At 35.6% G+C, this 20,422-nt stretch overlaps 1 protein-coding gene across 1 annotated transcript; it reads left to right on the forward strand.

The window, feature by feature from the left end:
* The first annotated feature begins 3,629 nt into the window (after positions 1–3,629).
* Positions 3,630–15,363, forward strand: LOC125665859 (uncharacterized). The gene is made up of 5 exons (XM_048898767.2): positions 3,630–3,758; positions 4,163–4,268; positions 7,513–7,619; positions 9,217–9,389; positions 14,242–15,363. The coding sequence occupies exons 1-5, from the start codon at positions 3,641–3,643 to the stop codon at positions 14,515–14,517; spliced, it is 780 nt and encodes a 259-aa protein (XP_048754724.2). The 5' UTR covers positions 3,630–3,640; the 3' UTR covers positions 14,518–15,363.
* Positions 15,364–20,422: the final 5,059 nt, after the last annotated feature.

Consider the following 20,422-nt stretch of genomic DNA (forward strand, 5'->3'; position numbering starts at 1 on the left):
GAAAAGGAAATATTCATATCTTGTGATCAGTCATACTTCGCTATTATTGGCAAATTAACAACTCAATATTATGAAAAACAGGATGATTTTAACCTCTCCATCCTTTACTTCTCATACTTATGTGATTATGTCGTAACATTCCATCATCACCTACACATGGTGTTGATTCGATCTGCGTATGATCAATTTTGTTTTAATCAAAGCAGGCTACTGACAAATAAGTTGATGTTACAGTCTCGTTTAAAGTCAGGATTTCGAAAATTTATGGTCGTTATAACGATCAAATTTACCAATACAACCTGTCATTGTGTAAAATGCTGTATGATGTGTTTCATACCGATAGGCTGTTCTTTGCACATTGATTTTTACTACGGATTACTCCGTTTACCTGATCAAGATATAGGGCTCACGGCGGGTGTGACCGGTCAACAGGGATGCTTACTCCTCCTATAAGTAACCTGGCCCCACCTAGCTCTGATATGTCAAGACGTCCGTGTGTGTTCAACTCTTTTCTGTGTGTGTATTCTTAATAGCCGATGGGTGCCAGGGTATAGAATCAATATTTATTTAACTTGCGGCCGCCACTTAATTTATGTGGCGGCCACCACTTAATTTAACTGGCGGTCGCCACTTATTATCTGGCGGCCCTGGCGGCCACCATATAAATTAACTGGCGGCCGCCATATAAATTAACTGGCGGCCCTGGCGGCCGCCATATAAATTAACTGGCGGCCGCCAGTTATTTTATCTGGCGGCCGCCACTTAATTTATATATGGCGGGCTGAATGTAATTCGTATCGCTGAGTGGTTATTTCGGAAAGATTTAGAATAGTACGCAAACACGTAGCATCGTTTTTCAAAGTGTATAGGGACAGTCGGAGGAGAAATTATCTTCTACAATTGTTGACAAGCAGAAAGGGAACCTAAAATGTCTCTTTTGTTCAAACTTCGTACTCCTAAATTAGAGGGAGGGGGAGCCCTTCAATTGATCAGTTAATTCATTATTACATTTTTACCATTCATTACTACCACCAAAAGAGTGGCGTGGGGGCCAATCCGCCAATTAATCTTATTTCACATGTGAAAATAATTTAGTTTGCATGTGAAAATAACAGAAATTGAACGTTATCAAAAAATGGAGGGTCAGCCCCGTGGTTCTACGTATTTAACAGTACAATCGAAAAACAATAATTTAATGCTCTTAATTGTATATATATATCACATACATATTACTAAGCATTGGGGAGGGATTGCACCCCTTTCATTTTGAGAAAGAGAAAGAGAGAGGAGTTGAATAACTGGTGACAGCCATATAAATAATTAAATTGAGTGGCGGCCGCCATATAAATTAAGTGGCGGCCGCCAGTTAATTTATATGGCGGCCGCCAGTTAAATTAACTGGCGGCCGCCATATAATTAACTGGCGGTCGCCATATAAATTAACTGGCGGTCGCCAGATAATAAGTGGCGGCCGCCACATAAATTAAGTGGCGGCCAACAGGTAAATTAAGTGGCGGCCGCAAGTTAATTTATATGGCGGCCGCCAGATAATAAGTGGCGGCCGCCAGTTAATAAGTGGCGGCCGCCATAGACTTTTATAGAAAATTCTATATACAGAACCAATCTTTAAAATGAAAAATAATGGGTGGCTTTCTAAAATATGCTCGATGACAAGGGGGATTAGACAAGGGTGTCCCCTATCAGCCCTCCTTTTTCTTTTTGTAGCAGAAATCTTAGCGATTAGAATAAAAAACAATAACAGCATTAACGGTATACAGCACGCAGACGATTTAACAGTTGCGGTAAATAATGAAATTTCTATGAAAAATGTCCTAGATGAAATAAATATATTCTGCTTTAAAATTAATATCAACAAAACTGAATGTATAAACTATCCTTAAATATTTATCATTATAACTATACGTGTTTATATATTATTCCTTGAAAAATATTTGATATTATGTATTTTCATATAAATTATATATATGCCTTATATGAAATAATATTATAATAAAATACATTCAATCCAATGGGCCCCTGGCACCATTGGTGAGAATTAAGAGGGAGTATCCGAGGATATTTTATCCCAAATAGTATGTATACTTTTTAATAAATGATGAAAAAAAAAAGTGGCGGCCGCCAGATAATAAGTGGCGGCCGCCAGGTAATTTAAGTGGTGGCCGCCACATAAATTAAGTGGCGGCCGCCAGTTAAATAAATATTAATTCTACACGTGGGTTTCCTCCGGGTACTCCGGTTTCCTTCCACATAAATAACCCCCTAGCGCAAACATCCGTGCATCAAAAGGACCCCATTGGAAATAAGCTTTCAAGCTTAATGGGTTATCCTTGGTATCTTATGTATGTATGTTTGTATGTATGTATATACCGAATAAACATTTATTTATTTTTATTTACCCTGGCACCTATCAGCTTCCGTAAATATCAGTCATATCGTGAATTTTTGTTTCAATTGCAAACGACAAGAAATCTTTCCATCAAAACGTTATTTTTAACTTTGTCACTTCCCCGTTCGTTTTACATCACTGGGATGCTGGGATTTTAAATGTGCGCATGAGCTGAATTTGGCGGTTGAACAAATAACTTTACATATTGTAAGAAGGACGAAGAGGTGCAAGCAAACGTACGTGTTTGAGAAAGAATTTTTTGTGATATCATAAATTAGAAGTGATTATATTGAAGGTAGGTTCTACCACAGGAGTCGGCAATTTTATCAATAAAGTAGAAATATATGAGAAATGGGCATATATAAATACTACCACTGAGCTTCGCGAGCGAAGCTCAGTGGTAGTATTTATGCTCATTTCTCATATATTTCTACTTTATTGATAAAATTGCCGACTCCTGTGGTTCTACATTTGTCTAAACTTTATATTAATTAATCATGAAATAGTACTTTTTAGGCTACTTATACCGGTAGTATCAACACTAAATTATAGTTTGAACATATTTATTGCATATGTAATATACAAAAGGTTTGAACACAAGTTCTTACAACTTACGAGGTTCTCACCTTAGATGAATTGATAACAATTGTCATAAAATATATGTATAGATAAAATAAATACATGTACATTTAGCATAAAATTAATATACTATCATGAAAATCTGATTTAAGAATTATATTTGTACATTTGTACGTACTAAATTCATCGTTTTATATTCATATAATGTATATATACCTAAGTGACAAAATGCTGACCTCCTCATAACATTATTGCATAAAATATTTTCCGTTACGTCTTCCGTTCCGCGTTTTAGCAACAGCCCATTGGGTCAAACTCCGTGCAGGGACTAACCAGAGCTTGCCATTGGGTTTACTCTGCATGAACGCACAGATGATGAAATGATAATGTTGAAATTAGTCGTTTCTCATCGATAGATTACATATTAATTACGTATGACAACTTTAAATTACACTTAATTTGGTAAATTCGTACCTAAACAGCGTACATTGTACATAGGCTTGTTATGAAATATTAAATAATTTGTGAGAAGGGAAATCCAATGCGAGATAACTCCGACCGACTTTAAATTAAATAACTGTGTTCCGAATAATTGTTTACCATCATTCGGTAATCTCTAAGTTTATCCTTACGGTATCATTAGGACCTTTGCACATGTTGGAAATCATGGGAAGTTCGTTGGGTAAGGCAGTAGCGGTAGACTTCGGCATCCAGTGGGCCTGCTGGGCGGTGGCAGCTGCTCTGAAGACAGAAAAATTCTACGATCTAGCTGGTAAATCCCCTGAAATTGCATTAAAATGTCTCGTATTAAAGATTTGGGTCCTACTGTAAAGTTACGTAACGAGCATCAATCGTAAGCCGAATTTTCTCTGTCGTGTAAATAATTATAGCTTTTGAAAATTTCGTTCTTATCTCCCTGTTTTGTAATTAAGCTGTAATGCTCGTTACTGTAACCAGCAGCCTTGTCTACTTTGCCTTAGTTGTTGTTTTCTATTTTGGTGACAATGGTTCATGGATTTATCACACTAACCGGTAATTTTGTCTGTAATAATAATAATAGTAAAATTAGGGGTTGGTATAGTGTGGACCCTATCTATTATTACTACAGACAAAACTACCGGTTCTTGTGGATTTATGGACATTCTAACCACGTTGTTCGTTACTTTCACTTTGCAGGATCTGGAACATTTATGTACCTGGCCTTGCAGAGTCTGAAATGGGGAGAACACTATCACCTCAGACAGAAAGTCAACACCGGCATGGTGGCCTCCTGGGCTTTCAGGTTTGGTAGTTTGAGGGAAACTTTTTTTTTTTTGTGCTGTTGACTTTACATATATATGTAACATATTTTACTTTTATAATTGTAACTGGAAAGGAAAAAATTGTAATGGACCAAACTGGCATTTGGGCTAGTTGTAGTTCATGCATCACAAAGTTTCTGAAGAAAATTTATCGCTCAGTTTTAATCGTATAATTCGGACTCGATATTTCACCAGAAGTCGCACATGGTGAGGTCACAGTAGGGGTAGTTTTAATTTATACACAGACACTTGAGGCATGATGGTTAATGCAACATGCCCCCTAACCTTCCACACACCTTTTTTACTTATGCATTGTAAATATACATTGAATATCATCTAAATTGTAATATATCACGTTTTCAGCGATTATAAGTAGAAATATCAACACTGATAACGAGACTTTTACTAACATGTAACAGAGATTTCGATAATCTTTAAGGCCATATTCAAAAGTATGTTTGTTTCCCCTCTCCCAACCCTAAGTTTCTGAAGAGGGTCAGTAGGTAGGTACCGTAGGTAAAAAAAAAAATTTTAGCCAGCAGAATATTATTTAGTATGAAATTCCCATGACCATTAACAAAGCCAGATGCCAAAACGTCATGAAGCACATCATTTCACGCTTCCTCGTCAAACTCGTAAAGTCGGTTCTTGCACAAAGTTCTTCTTTGATTGCCACGTTTAGCATATAGGGGAAGGTGTTGATATTTTGAACAGTATACTCGATGTATTTCGGAAAAGATCATTAATGAACCAGGTATAACGGTTAATTCAACGAATATTCGGGTTAAACGGGTTTCATAAGATTTTTTCTGCTAAGTATGCCACATATTATTATTAACACTTAAATTAAGTCAGATAGAATGTTGCAGCCACGGACAGTGGTGTTATTTCGGACACATGGTGTTATAACTTCTGACAGTTAGTAAATTGGGTTGCTGCCTTTTATTTTGTGGTTCACTGGCATTTTATGTTTTTGTTTTTGCACATAATGTTAATTAATTCATATGTGGTGGTGATTTTTATTTTGTTTATAATTTTTAATCATATCGGTAGATTTAACTTTTACCAGAAAATGTTTCAACAGGACTTAATTTTGCCGATCAAACAAAATGGATGCTAACATCTTTTACAAGGTCATGTATTTAAATCAAACAATCGGAGCTAAGTTACACACATGTACATTTAATTAGGTGTTTTCCAGTTTGTAAATATATCAAGTTCGAAAATAAGTTTAAACTGAGCAAACATAGGTATAATGCTTCTTATTGACTGTCGAAAATATCACACCCGTCCGAAATATCAACACTTTCCCCTAGTAAAGAACACAACTTGCACACCTGAACGCCTCGGAGTTTCTTGTCTCCTCGCTTCTCATGTAGACAACATTTCTCAATCTCGATGTAGCAAACCACTTCTATTCGTATTATCTTTTCTCTTTTTTTTTTGATCGAAACCAACAAAGATATAGAAAATTTTGGTCATTATAAAATACTGATCTGTACCTGTTATGACCCTGAAATTTTTCGGGAAAAAAAACTTGGTCAGAATAAAGAAATAAAAACTTTTGGGTCGGTGTGATGTTCTCATGCAGACTGGAAGGGGCGAGAGCAAACAAACAATATTTTTATTTTGGCCTAATGCATATTTACAGTATAAAAAGAAAATAAATGTATTGATTCCAGATCAGATAAAAAGTAGATGGTTGGGGTTGGGGTGGGTGGGTTGCATAATCATTAGATGGGGAGGGGGGGGGGGGGGGTGGGGTGGGAGAGGGGGTTGCATAATCCATGCCTGAAGGCCTGTGGTTTATATGGATTTATTATAATGAACTGTATGTCGATGTATAAATTAAATCCATTCTCATATATGTTACATGGTCATACCTTTCACCCGATTTCTGGATTTGGTTTGGTAAGTTACTTTGCAAGTGTAATTTCCAGTTTGCAACTTGAGCTTGGATCTATGTAAACAATGCTGATGGCCATGTACATTACAGAAAAGTTATCAAAGCAGGTATATTAACAATCATCTACAAGTTGATTTGACAAATCGGGGATTGAAGTCATTATGTAAAACGGCTTCCACCAGGAAGAGTTCCTTAGTTATCAGGCAACAGACACACCAACGAAAAGAAAACAATATTTATGTATCTACACTGTACCAACAAGTCTGGGAAAATGACTTTTCAAGTTATTGAGTACAGCATGGAGCTTATTGTCCGTTGTGTAACCCGCTCTTGTCTGTTGGATCGTGAGCTAAAAATGATCTGACAAAACATGCCAAAATGCAAAGTCATGTTAAAAATACTTTTATAAATTAGCACAAAAGTCATCTAGTCACTGTCTTCATTTTTGCCATCATCTTCGGTTGTTAATATTGTAAAACAATACACACTGAATTCATGCAGATCTGAACTAAACAATGAAACCTTAACTGCCCTCTTATCCTGTAAATTTAACCAATCTGTGTCCTGCTTTGTCCATCAGTCTGGAAAAATTCAAAATGTGCCACTGTCAGTTACAATGCTTCTCTTCAACAAATACACAAAACATACATTTCTGTTGTAAATATTTGTGAAATATAAACACTTATAACACATGTAATCCTAATAAATATGTCGTGAATGCCATTACGCATTATGACCAGAATTTTTGCTTTCCAAAGAGGGTCATGACCCTCTTTTTACATGTTGGAGGTTGGCAGTTATGATCATAGTGACATTGTGCCACTTCTGGGTGATATAAACTTAGTGTCCCAATATGGGACAAAATGTTTCATGGGAATAAAGATTAAAATAAATATTTTAAAATTCATAAGAGCTGAATAACGTACAGTAGATGACTGAGGTGGGTGATATGGCTCATAAGGTTTTAAAGCGAACGGGCAGAGCACTGGTGGTACATTTCATTTAATAAGATGATCCTTTTCACTGTGGTGCACTGTGACAAAATACAATATGTATGGATATGAAGAACATGAAGACTACTACATGTACCAATATTATAGATTCATGACCCTTTAATTTTTTTTACTCCGGCTCCGGGGAACAGCAAACAGTGTATGAATTTAAACAATATACTTAAACACCTTGTATGATTGAAATGCCTAGTATGGAAGAGTGTTGCATGTTTCTCGGGTGACTCTAGGTCCATGGACTTCTTGTATAGTAATATTGTTATGAATGTTTTAGGTTTCAGAACTCAGTCCCTTTCTTTTTCTAAATAGGCTTGGACTGTTTCTGTTTACAAGAATCCTAAAAGAAGGCCAAGACAGGCGCTTTAACAAAGTCAGGGACCGACCAGGAACATTCTTTGTGTACTGGACAATTCAAGGTACAATTTAATGTATCACATCATGTATCATTACACTATGGTGAAATTCAACATATATTTACATTATGTACCATTATGCCATGGTGAAATTCAACATCATACATCACATACATTGCACCATTACACTATGGTGAAATTCAACATCTTACATCATGTACCATTATACATTTTCAATTATCTTCATGGTATGAACAGAACAGAAAATTCCCACAAATTGAAATCCTGAGAGTAAATCACTCAGTACCGCAAAGAAAGACAATTCATAGTTATTATATCTCTTCAAAGCATGGCTGCAGAACCAAAACTCTCTTTGAAAAAATTGTGATATACGAGAAAGCAACAGATCATAAATATTGGGAATACTGGTCGTCTGCTAGTCAGTCTGGGAGATATTGGGAATACTGGTTGTCTGCTAGTCAGTCTGGGAGATATTGGGAATACTGGTCTTCTCCCAGCTACCGTATATACTCGCCTATAAGTCGGGTTTTTTGGGAGTCAATTTTTGGTCCAAAACTCTATGTCCGACTTATAGGCGCATCCTAAGAAGATTGGTATTTTTCTGGGCGGCATAATGTAGTGTTTTTTAAACAACTCCGACGATTATCATCGACTACCACACAAATGATTATTGTTCACAAGTATCTAGACGTATTGTTTATGTATTTTAAAATCATGTATAAAGTACAAGTATTTACATATTTTTATCTAGTTTAGAATTATTTACATACCCGTAACTAATACTTTCAATTCGCTTATCAGTAAAATTGAATTACGAACCCGATTTAATATTGAAATATTCTTATGTATACCAGCTGAAATATATTTCTTAAAAGATTGAATATTTTTAACAGATAATTTAGATCATCATTCTTGACTCTTAAAAACTCTATTGTTGATACAATGAATTATACCGGAATCCCACAATAACAATTTTCGCGAGGCACGTGCCACTAAGAGGAGACCATAATTGCTTAGGTAATCAAGGGATCATGGTCCATAATAGATCAAGGGATGCATTTAAACTCCAAACGGATATGGCTTGAATATTGAGCACCTCATAATTATTGATTTCTCAAAATATTTTTTGAAACATAGGTAAAAACACTAGACCGACTTATAAGCGGGTCAATGACAAATTCCTATAAAATAACCTTAAAAAATACAACCGACTTATAGGCGGACCGACCTATAGGTGAGTATATACGGTAGTCAGTCTGAGAGATATTGGGAATACTGGTCGTCTGCCAGTCAGTCTGGGAGATATTGAGAATACTGGTTGTCTGCTAGTCAGTCTGAGAGATATTGGGAATACTGGTCGTCTGCCAGTCAGTCTGGGAGATATTGAGAATACTGGTTGTCTGCTAGTCAGTCTGAGAGATATTGGGAATACTGGTCGTCTGCCAGTCAGTCTGGGAGATACTGGGAATACTGGTCGTCTGCTAGTCAGTCTGGGAGATGTCACATGTATGATTCACAGTCTTCTATGAAATTACAGGATTAAAATGAATGAATTTCAAAACGTTGTACACAGAACTTACAGATGATGATTTTGCCGTTGTTCTAGGTCTTCTGAGTGTTACGGTCTGTTTCTTTATAGGTGTGTGGGTGTTCCTGACAATGCTTCCTACTCTGATTGTCAATTCCAAGCGAGAGGATCGCCCACTGAATGCTCGTGATTACATTGGATGGTCACTATGGACTGCTGGTTTCCTGATGGAGAGTATTGCAGATTACCAGAAGTCTGCCTTCAGAGCAAATCCAGAAAACCAGGTACGAAATCAGTGTCTGTAACTGTATCAGTGTCTGTACATGTAACTGTATCAGTGTGTGTACATGTAACTGTATTAGTGTCTGTATATGTAACTGTATCAGTGTGTGTACATGTAACTGTATCAGTGTGTATACATGTAACTGTATCAGTGTGTATACATGTAACTGTATCAGTGTGTGTATATGTAACTGTATCAGTGTGTGTATATGTAACTGTATCAGTGTGTGTACATGTAACTGTATCAGTGTGTGTACATGTAACTGTATCAGTGTGTGTACATGTAACTGTATCAGTGTGTGTATATGTAACTGTATCAGTGTGTGTACATGTAACTGTATCAGTGTGTGTACATGTAACTGTATCAGTGTGTATATATGTAATTGTATCAGTGTGTATACATGTAACTGTATCAGTGTGTGTACATGTAACTATCAGTGTCTGTACATGTAACTGTATCAGTGTCTGTACATGTAACTGTATCAGTGTGTATATATGTAACTGTATCAGTGTGTGTACATGTAACTGTATCAGTGTGTGTATATGTAACTGTATCAGTGTCTGTATATGTAACTGTATCAGTGTGTGTATATGTAACTGTATCAGTGTCTGTAACTGTATCAGTGTGTGTACATGTAACTGTATCAGTGTGTGTACATGTAACTGTATCAGTGTGTGTATATGTAACTGTATCAGTGTGTGTACATGTAACTGTATCAGTGTCTGTATATGTAACTGTATCAGTGTGTATACATGTAACTGTATCAGTGTGTGTATATGTAACTGTATCAGTGTGTGTATATGTAACTGTATCAGTGTGTGTACATGTAACTATCAGTGTCTGTACATGTAACTGTATCAGTGTGTGTACATGAAACGTTATCAGTGTGTGTATATGTAACTGTATCAGTGTCTGTACATGTAACTGTATCAGTGTCTGTACGTGTAACTGTATCAGTGTCTGTATATGTAACTGTATCAGTGTGTGTATATATAACTGTATCAGTGTCTGTACATGTAACTGTATCAGTGTGTGTATATGTAACTGTATCAGTGTGTGTACATATAACTGTATCAGTGTGTGTATATGTAATTGTATCAGTGTGTGTATATGTAACTGTATCAGTGTCTGTACATGTAACTGTATCAGTGCCTGTATATGTAATTGTATCAGTGTGTGTATATGTAACTGTATCAGTGTGTGTACATGTAACTGTATCAGTGTCTGTATATGTAATTGTATCAGTGTGTGTATATGTAACTGTATCAGTGTGTGTATATGTAACTGTATCAGTGTGTGTATATGTAACTGTATCAGTGTGTGTATATGTAACTGTATCAGTGTGTGTATATGTAACTGTATCAGTGTCTGTAACTGTATCAGTGTGTGTATATGTAACTGTATCAGTGTCTGTACATGTAACTGTATCAGTGTGTGTATATGTAACTGTATCAGTGTGTGTATATGTAACTGTATCAGTGTGTGTATATGTAACTGTATCAGTGTCTGTATATGTAACTGTATCAGTGTGTGTATATGTAACTGTATCAGTGTGTGTATATGTAATTGTATCAGTGTGTGTATATGTAACTGTATCAGTGTGTGTATATGTAACTGTATCAGTGTCTGTAACTGTATCAGTGTGTGTACATGTAACTGTATCAGTGTCTGTACATGTAACTGTATCAGTGTGTATACATGTAACTGTATCAGTGTGTGTACATGTAAATGTATCAGTGTGTGTACATGTAACTGTATCAGTGTCTGTACATGTAACTGTATCAGTGTCTGTAACTGTATCAGTGTGTGTACATGTAACTGTATCAGTGTCTGTACATGTAACTGTATCAGTGTGTGTACATGTAACTGTATCAGTGTGTGTATATGTAACTGTATCAGTGTGTGTACATGTAACTGTATCAGTGTGTGTATATGTAACTGTATCAGTGTGTGTATATGTAACTGTATCAGTGTGTGTACATGTAACTGTATCAGTGTGTGTACATGTAACTGTATCAGTGTGTGTATATGTAACTGTATCAGTGTGTGTATATGTAACTGTATCAGTGTGTATACATGTAACTGTATCAGTGTGTGTATATGTAACTGTATCAGTGTGTGTACATGTAACTGTATCAGTGTGTGTACATGTAACTGTATCAGTGTGTGTACATGTAACTGTATCAGTGTGTGTACATGTAACTGTATCAGTGTCTGTACATGTAACTGTATCAGTGTGTGTACATGTAACTGTATCAGTGTCTGTACATGTAACTGTATCAGTGTGTGTACATGTAACTGTATCAGTGTGTGTACATGTAACTGTATCAGTGTCTGTATATGTAACTGTATCAGTGTGTGTACATGTAACTGTATCAGTGTGTGTATATGTAACTGTATCAGTGTGTGTACATGTAACTGTATCAGTGTCTGTATATGTAACTGTATCAGTGTGTGTACATGTAACTGTATCAGTGTCTGTATATGTAACTGTATCAGTGTGTGTACATGTAACTGTATCAGTGTCTGTATATGTAACTGTATCAGTGTGTGTACATGTAACTGTATCAGTGTGTGTATATGTAACTGTATCAGTGTGTGTACATGTAACTGTATCAGTGTGTGTATATGTAACTGTATCAGTGTGTGTACATGTAACTGTATCAGTGTGTGTATATGTAACTGTATCAGTGTGTGTACATGTAACTGTATCAGTGTGTGTAACTGTATCAGTGTGTGTACATGTAACTGTATCAGTGTGTGTACATGTAACTGTATCAGTGTCTGTATATGTAACTGTATCAGTGTGTGTACATGTAACTGTATCAGTGTGTGTACATGTAACTGTATCAGTGTGTGTACATGTAACTGTATCAGTGTCTGTATATGTAACTGTATCAGTGTGTGTACATGTAACTGTATCAGTGTGTGTACATGTAACTGTATCAGTGTGTGTATATGTAACTGTATCAGTGTGTGTATATGTAACTGTATCAGTGTGTGTATATGTAACTGTATCAGTGTCTGTATATGTAACTGTATCAGTGTCTGTACATGTAACTGTATCAGTGTGTGTAACTGTATCAGTGTGTGTAACTGTATCAGTGTGTATATGTAACTGTATCAGTGTTTGTACATGTAACTGTATCAGTGTGTGTATATGTAACTGTATCAGTGTGTGTACATGTAACTGTATCAGTGTGTGTATATGTAACTGTATCAGTGTCTGTATATGTAACTGTATCAGTGTGTGTATATGTAACTGTATCAGTGTGTATACATGTAACTGTATCAGTGTGTGTACATGTAACTGTATCAGTGTGTGTATATGTAACTGTATCAGTGTGTGTACATGTAACTGTATCAGTGTCTGTATATGTAACTGTATCAGTGTGTGTATATGTAACTGTATCAGTGTGTGTACATGTAACTGTATCAGTGTCTGTACATGTAACTGTATCAGTGTCTGTATATGTAACTGTATCAGTGTCTGTACATGTAACTGTATCAGTGTGTGTATATGTAACTGTATCAGTGTGTGTATATGTAACTGTATCAGTGTGTGTACATGTAACTGTATCAGTGTCTGTACATGTAACTGTATCAGTGTGTGTACATGTAACTGTATCAGTGTGTGTATATGTAACTGTATCAGTGTGTGTATATGTAACTGTATCAGTGTGTGTACATGTAACTGTATCAGTGTGTGTACATGTAACTGTATCAGTGTGTGTACATGTAACTGTATCAGTGTCTGTACATGTAACTGTATCAGTGTGTGTACATGTAACTGTATCAGTGTGTGTATATGTAACTGTATCAGTGTGTGTACATGTAACTGTATCAGTGTGTGTACATGTAACTGTATCAGTGTGTGTATATGTAACTGTATCAGTGTGTGTATATGTGACTGTATCAGTGTGTGTACATGTAACTGTATCAGTGTGTGTACATGTAACTGTATCAGTGTGTGTATATGTAACTGTATCAGTGTCTGTACATGTAACTGTATCAGTGTGTGTATATGTAACTGTATCAGTGTGTGTACATGTAACTGTATCAGTGTGTGTATATGTAACTGTATCAGTGTGTGTACATGTAACTGTATCAGTGTCTGTACATGTAACTGTATCAGTGTGTGTACATGTAACTGTATCAGTGTGTGTATATGTAACTGTATCAGTGTGTGTACATGTAACTGTATCAGTGTGTGTACATGTAACTGTATCAGTGTGTGTATATGTAACTGTATCAGTGTCTGTACATGTAACTGTATCAGTGTGTGTATATGTAACTGTATCAGTGTGTGTACATGTAACTGTATCAGTGTCTGTATATGTAACTGTATCAGTGTGTATACATGTAACTGTATCAGTGTCTGTATATGTAACTGTATCAGTGTGTGTACATGTAACTGTATCAGTGTGTGTATATGTAACTGTATCAGTGTGTGTACATGTAACTGTATCAGTGTGTGTATATGTAACTGTATCAGTGTGTGTATATGTAACTGTATCAGTGTGTGTATATGTAACTGTATCAGTGTCTGTAACTGTATCAGTGTGTACATGTAACTGTATCAGATTTATATTTACTCTCTAATGGCAATAATTTATTATATAGATTTATATTTACTCTCTAATGTCAGTAATTTATGATATAGATTTATATTTACTCTCTAATGGCAATAATTTATTATATAGATTTATATTTACTCTCTAATGTCAGTAATTTATGATATAGATTTATATTTACTATCTAATGTCAGGATCAGTTTACTAAATTACTGACTTTGGAGTAATTTAATGAATAGCTTGGACATTTGACTAAATAATGAATTCTCTTGACTTCAGGGTAAGTTTATCAGTCACAGTCTGTGGAGCGTTGTCCAGTACCCTAATTACTTGGGGGAGATCATGATGTGGTCCGGTATTTATACGTCCTCGACCTCGGTCCTGCGGGGCTGGGAGCACGTCAGTGTCATCTCTCCTCTCTTTCTGACATTCCTCCTCACCAAGGTCAGTGGAATTCCACTCCAGGAAAGATCGGCCTTAAAACGTTATGGTGGAGATCCTGCCTTCCACGAGCACATCAAGAAAACCCCAAAATTAATCCCCTTTATCTGGTAACTCGGTTTTAATCAAGGAGCACATCAAGAAACCCCAAAATTAATCCCGTTTATCTGGTAACTCTGTTTATGAGGAGACGGAAAGTTGGGGAAATATTATAGCTTTTGTAATTTATGATAATACACAAAGTTTTTGACACAAGATTAAAATTTAATGTATTAATGCATTTCTCCATCAAAATACAATCTCTGATACTAGCATACTTACATACATCTATGAGTCCAACATCAAATCGCATTTATAGTAGTTTTGACCAGTAACTCTAAATTGCTAATTTGAAATTAAGATATGCTGAAATGAATACCTACATACACACTGCCACATAGTTATCTTCATTATCATTAAGCGCATGTCAATTAATCATATGCTGTGTTGCAATTAAGCTATGAAACGCTCTTATGCTGTCACAAGCAGCATATTCGTATCGGTGCCATAAACTATGCAAATTTTCATATATATGTATATACACACACAGCTGTTGGACTTGCGGAAGATTTCACTGTATCAACATTGCTAGTTATGAACAAGTATCATGTAACATATTGATTTGCCATCTGTGATATGTGATTTGGAATTTATTGTTGTTTAAATGGATTCAGATATATTTTTGTATGATTGTGGGTTTATCTTTACACTTTATATATATGGACATCCTTGTATCATTATGTCAATGTGATGCTTATTTGTAAATTTTGATGTAGATGTGCTCTTAGACAAGTTAGTTTGCTTGATTATAATACTTTTGTGTTTATAAGTGTCATGCAAAAGCCGATGCCAGCTGTCAAATATGCTTACTCTGTAGATAACAAAATGCATTTGTTTGAAATAAATCTGTGTTAACAAAAATTGTATTTGTTAATTGTTTTATTTTATTTATAACATGCAATTTGATAGGTTGATTTGACTTTATCAATTGTATAGACAAAGTTGCCGTTTAGTCCCGCTATATGACGTCCTAAGGATGATTTCACAGTACATGTTTGACTGTTCTGTTTCCATTTTGTTGTCACTGCAATACTGGTCCGCATTTCCCTAGAATGATGTCCCCTTTCCCAGAAGAGGAACATGTTTTAGTGTGAATTCTTCTTCCTCCAATTCTCATACAAAGTTTGTCTAAGCCATAACTTTTTTTTGTTGACATAGCCCTTTGATAATTGGTAAGTGGGTATACCATGATAAGACAGTGTGTCACGTGCTAATTTTGATGACCTTTGACCTTTTATGTAATGGTCAAAAATAGAATGTTTTGGATATTTTTGTTGTCCGGATAATAACTTGTCTTTAGACACAGCCCTTTAATATTTGGTATGTGGGTATATCATAATAAGACAGTGTGTCATGTGCCATTTTTGCTGACCTTGAACATTCATGTAAAGGTCAAATAATAGAATTTTTGGAGCATTTTTTTGGTGCAGACCATTTTTTTTTAATCTTTTGACATAGGCCTTTGATATTTGGTAAGTTGGCAAGTTTAAATTACTATCATATGTTCACAACACTGTTCCTTGTTTGAAGCTCATATGCATATAGGCAAATGTTAGGTACTACAAGTCTTAATTTTCCACTTTAAAGATGATCCCTAAATTTTTTTCTAAAAACTATTGAAAATAGATGGGGATCGAGACATCAGTTTTAGTGTGCTAAGACAAGTCTTCCTAGTTATTTATCAGATGATATCAAACGCGATTTACTGAATTAAATTACAAGGAATGAAAGTAATTTTTCCTCATTTTGTATGTTGGAACAGTTCACGCTATTTTATAGAAACACTTTGTGGTTTATGATACGTAAACTACCCCAGCTTACATCATATCGTAGAAAATGAGAAAAAATTACTACTGAAATATAGAAATGGAAATATAACTTGCATGTTTTATATATTTATACTAAATAGATGTACTCAAGTATTGGTCTATCGGGTTAAACGTTGGATTTTTAAACTCAGGTGACCTATTGCAATTGGTTATCGTCCGTCATCGTCCATTATGCGTTAACAATTAAACATTTTTAACTTCTTCATAATAACTACCAATCCAATTCTTTTCAAATTTGGTATGAAGCATCAATGGGTCAAGGGGGACATAAATTGTAAATTTCAGGACTCCAGCACCCCTGGGCCCCTATGGGCGGGGCAAAAACTGCCCAAAATTGACCAATTTTCAAAAATCTTCTCAAGAACCACACACATGTAAGAAAAACTAAATGCATAGTGATGTAGAGCAGGAAAGCCTCTACCAGAATTGTAAATTTCATGATCCCTGGGGTAGGGGTTCTGACCCCAGGGTGGGGCCAAACTTGGTATATAGTGGTTATGTGTAAAACACTGTAGATTAATCGATCCTCGTGTGATGTCATAGGTTTTTGCAAAAATCTTTATCAAATTAAACTTTGCGCATGATAGAAATATATCTTTCAGAGGAATTTTATTCACTGCATAAAATAAAAAAAATTGGTAAACTATTGATATTGAAAAAGTGTATATTTTCTATAGATAATCAATTCTTTATAATTAAAAATTTTTTGTCAAGGGCAATAACTCCTATGCTGGTATTTCTTCTGCTGCATACATGTCTATTATGCATGATTTCCCTAATATCCACAATAATTTATTAATTTATACATATTTATGATTTCAACAAGTTTTCATCTATTCTAATTATTCTGTACAACGAAAATGTGTGATTTTCTGATGTTAACATATACTTCCGTTTTTTATATGTCTGACATCTTTAAAAATGTGACAACATACACATTTTCTTTGGTTATTGATTAAATTTAACTATATTGAATGGAAATTAATACATTTTTTGCACTTTTAACCATTATTTTTGATAAGTCACATGAGGATCGATCCACCTTAAATAACATTTTCTTTAGTGTAGTTGATACTATATTGACACTAAATAGATATTTAGAAAGAGCAGGTAGTCCTTTACCAAAATTGTAAATTTTCAAAGAAGAGGGGCATATTGGTTTGCACCTGTTAGTCGGTCGGTTAGTAGACCACATGTCCGCTCAATATCTTGAGAACCATTCACTTGATGATAATGATATTTCATATGTGGGTTGGTTATGAGTAGAAGAGGACCCCTATTGTTTTTCAGGTCAAAAGGTCAAGGGTCAATCTAGTCTGGACATAGGAATATAATGTCCACTCAATATCTTGAGAACCCTTTGCTTGAAAGACATCAAACTTGGCACACTGGTACATCCTAAGGAGTAGATTACCCCTATTGATTTTTAGGTCACATGGTCAAAGGTCAAGGGTCAACCTGGACATTGGAATATACTGTCAGCTCAATATCTTGAGAACCCTTTGCTTGACAGACATCAAACTTAGTACAGTGGTGTATATTCAGGAGAAGATGACTCCCATTGATTTTGTGGTCACATGGTCGAAGGTCAAACTGGACATAGTAATATACTGTCCACTGAATATCCTGATAACCCTTTTGCTTGACAGACATCAAACTTAGTACACTGGTACATCTTCAGGAGAAGATGACCCCTATTGATTTTGAGGTCACATGGTCAAGGGTCAACCTGGACATTGGAATATACTGTCCGCTCAATATCTTGAGAACCCTTTGCTTGACAGACATCAAACTTAGTACAGTGGTGTATATTCAGGAGAAGATGACTCCTATTGATTTTGTGGTCACATGGTCAAAGGTCAAACTGGACATAGTAATATACTGTCCACTGAATATCCTGATAACCCTTTTGCTTGACAGACATCAAACTTAGTACACTGGTACATCTTCAGGAGAAGATGACCCATATTGATTTTGAGGTCAAAAGTCAATTGTTGAACTGGACATAGTAATATATTGTCTCCTATATTTTAAGAATTATTTGCTTGATTGACACCAAACTTGGTACACTGGTACAGCATAAGGAGTAGATGACCCCCATTGATTTTTAGGTCACATAGTCAATCCACTCTTGACATAGGAAGATATTGTCTGCTCAGTATTTTGAATTGATGATACTACTCTCAATTAAATGATGTGTGTGTATAACCCTTTTCAATTTTGCACCATAGGGGCGTATGTGTTTTACAAACATCTCTTGTTAACTTCTTGATAACTGTCATTCCAATTCTTTTCATATTTGGTATGAAGCATATTTGGAACAAGGGGGACATAAATTGTAAATTTCATGATCCCCGGGGTAGGGGTTCCGGTGGGGCCAAACTTGGTATATAGTGGTAAATGGATAGAGCAGGTAGTCTTTTACCAAACTTGTAAATTTGATTTATTTTCTCCAGAATAAGGGTTCTGACCCAGGGTGGGGCCAAACTTAGTACATGTATATAGTATGTATGTGTAAGTTTGCTGATACTGTATAAAATCTAAATGCATACTTAGGAATAGCAGAATTGGATGTACAAAAAAATGGTGAATTTCATAACCCAGGGTTATGACTTTAGGATGAGTCCAAATTAGTCGCATCTTTTGATGTTTTAATGTTAATACACCTATTATTTAAAGCCTTTTATCAGTGTATACACCTTTGAGGGCAGTGAAGTTTTTTAAAAGAACACATCTTGTTTATACTGTTTTCTAGATTTCATAATTCATGGAAGAAGTGATACTTTTTCACTAGTATTCAGTTGACCGATAAGGTCTGTGGGCCTCTTGTTTAAACTAATGGAACACTTGTCTTCTCTATCCTGTACAGAGTAAAAATATTGATTTACAATTAATCTAATTACAATGTACTAGTAATCATCCAATATCCACTATAATCAGTCCTACTAGGTGGAGAACCGGGAAAAGTCTCCAAAATAGAGAACATTTAAGGGGGAGGGGGTCATTGCATGTTACATTATCATTATATTATCTATAATGATGCATATTTACTAACCAAACTCATCCGTATACAGTGGCAAATTCAATTGGGGCATATAGCCCCCTCCCCCCCTAAAATGTTCAAAACCCTTAAAATTTGCGTCATTTTGTTAATTTCACCTTATTAAGAATGACAAAAAATAGTAAAAATTACTACATGCGAGACATACTTCAAGCCCTGTAAAATCCAGGGGCTGGGCCCCCATCAAAGCCCTGAACCCAAGAAGGCCACCAGACCCCCTGCCTCATAAAGTTGCGCACCCCTCCCCCTTAACCGGAATTCCTGGATCCGCCCCTGATTTATATTTACAATCACTGTATTGTTGGGGTTTTTTATTTGGTCGCCTAATTTCTATTGTAACCCACTGCTTGTCAAACTTTGAAAGCACGTTCTGTTTCAGTCTAGTTAGATCCGGTTTTAGTGCCGTCTGTCCGCGTGTGAATATGCACGTTCCACGACCTATTTCGCGGCATTGTTGAAATTGGTGGTAAATATATATATTCTTGTGTATTTGTAACATTTTATTTGAATATACATGTAGAATAAAAGAGACCACATACCAATATTACACGATGTTTTATTTCATGAGTTTATACTGGACTTGTTTTTCTTGGACTATTTATACCATCTTCCAAATATGGAAATCATTACCAAATATGGAAACAAATCAAGGTCGGATGATTTCCAACTGTTACGTTTTTAAAATATTGCAAAGATCGAATGGATACCGCGGTCATTATACTACGATGTACTCCCATACGTAATTTCTGAATGCGTAATTATTCAATCTAATTAAAATTAGATCCTATGATCCGCTCATCTACATCGCTACCTAGTGTAGCGATAGTAGATGAGCGGATCATAGGATCTAATTTTAATTAGATTGCGTAATTATTGTTTAGATAACCAGTTTTATTCATTGTAGTGGGAGAAACGCTCTCCTTTCCCCAACTGTTAATTTCTGTAATTTTGATCCCATTATGAAAAGTTTCTATGAATATAAAATGATGTAACGACGTTTAAAAGCTTGCAAATATCTCTGAAAAATTGC

This window comes from Ostrea edulis, chromosome 10 (genome assembly GCF_947568905.1).
Source record: "Ostrea edulis chromosome 10, xbOstEdul1.1, whole genome shotgun sequence".
NCBI classification, from domain to species: Eukaryota; Metazoa; Mollusca; class Bivalvia; order Ostreida; family Ostreidae; genus Ostrea; species Ostrea edulis.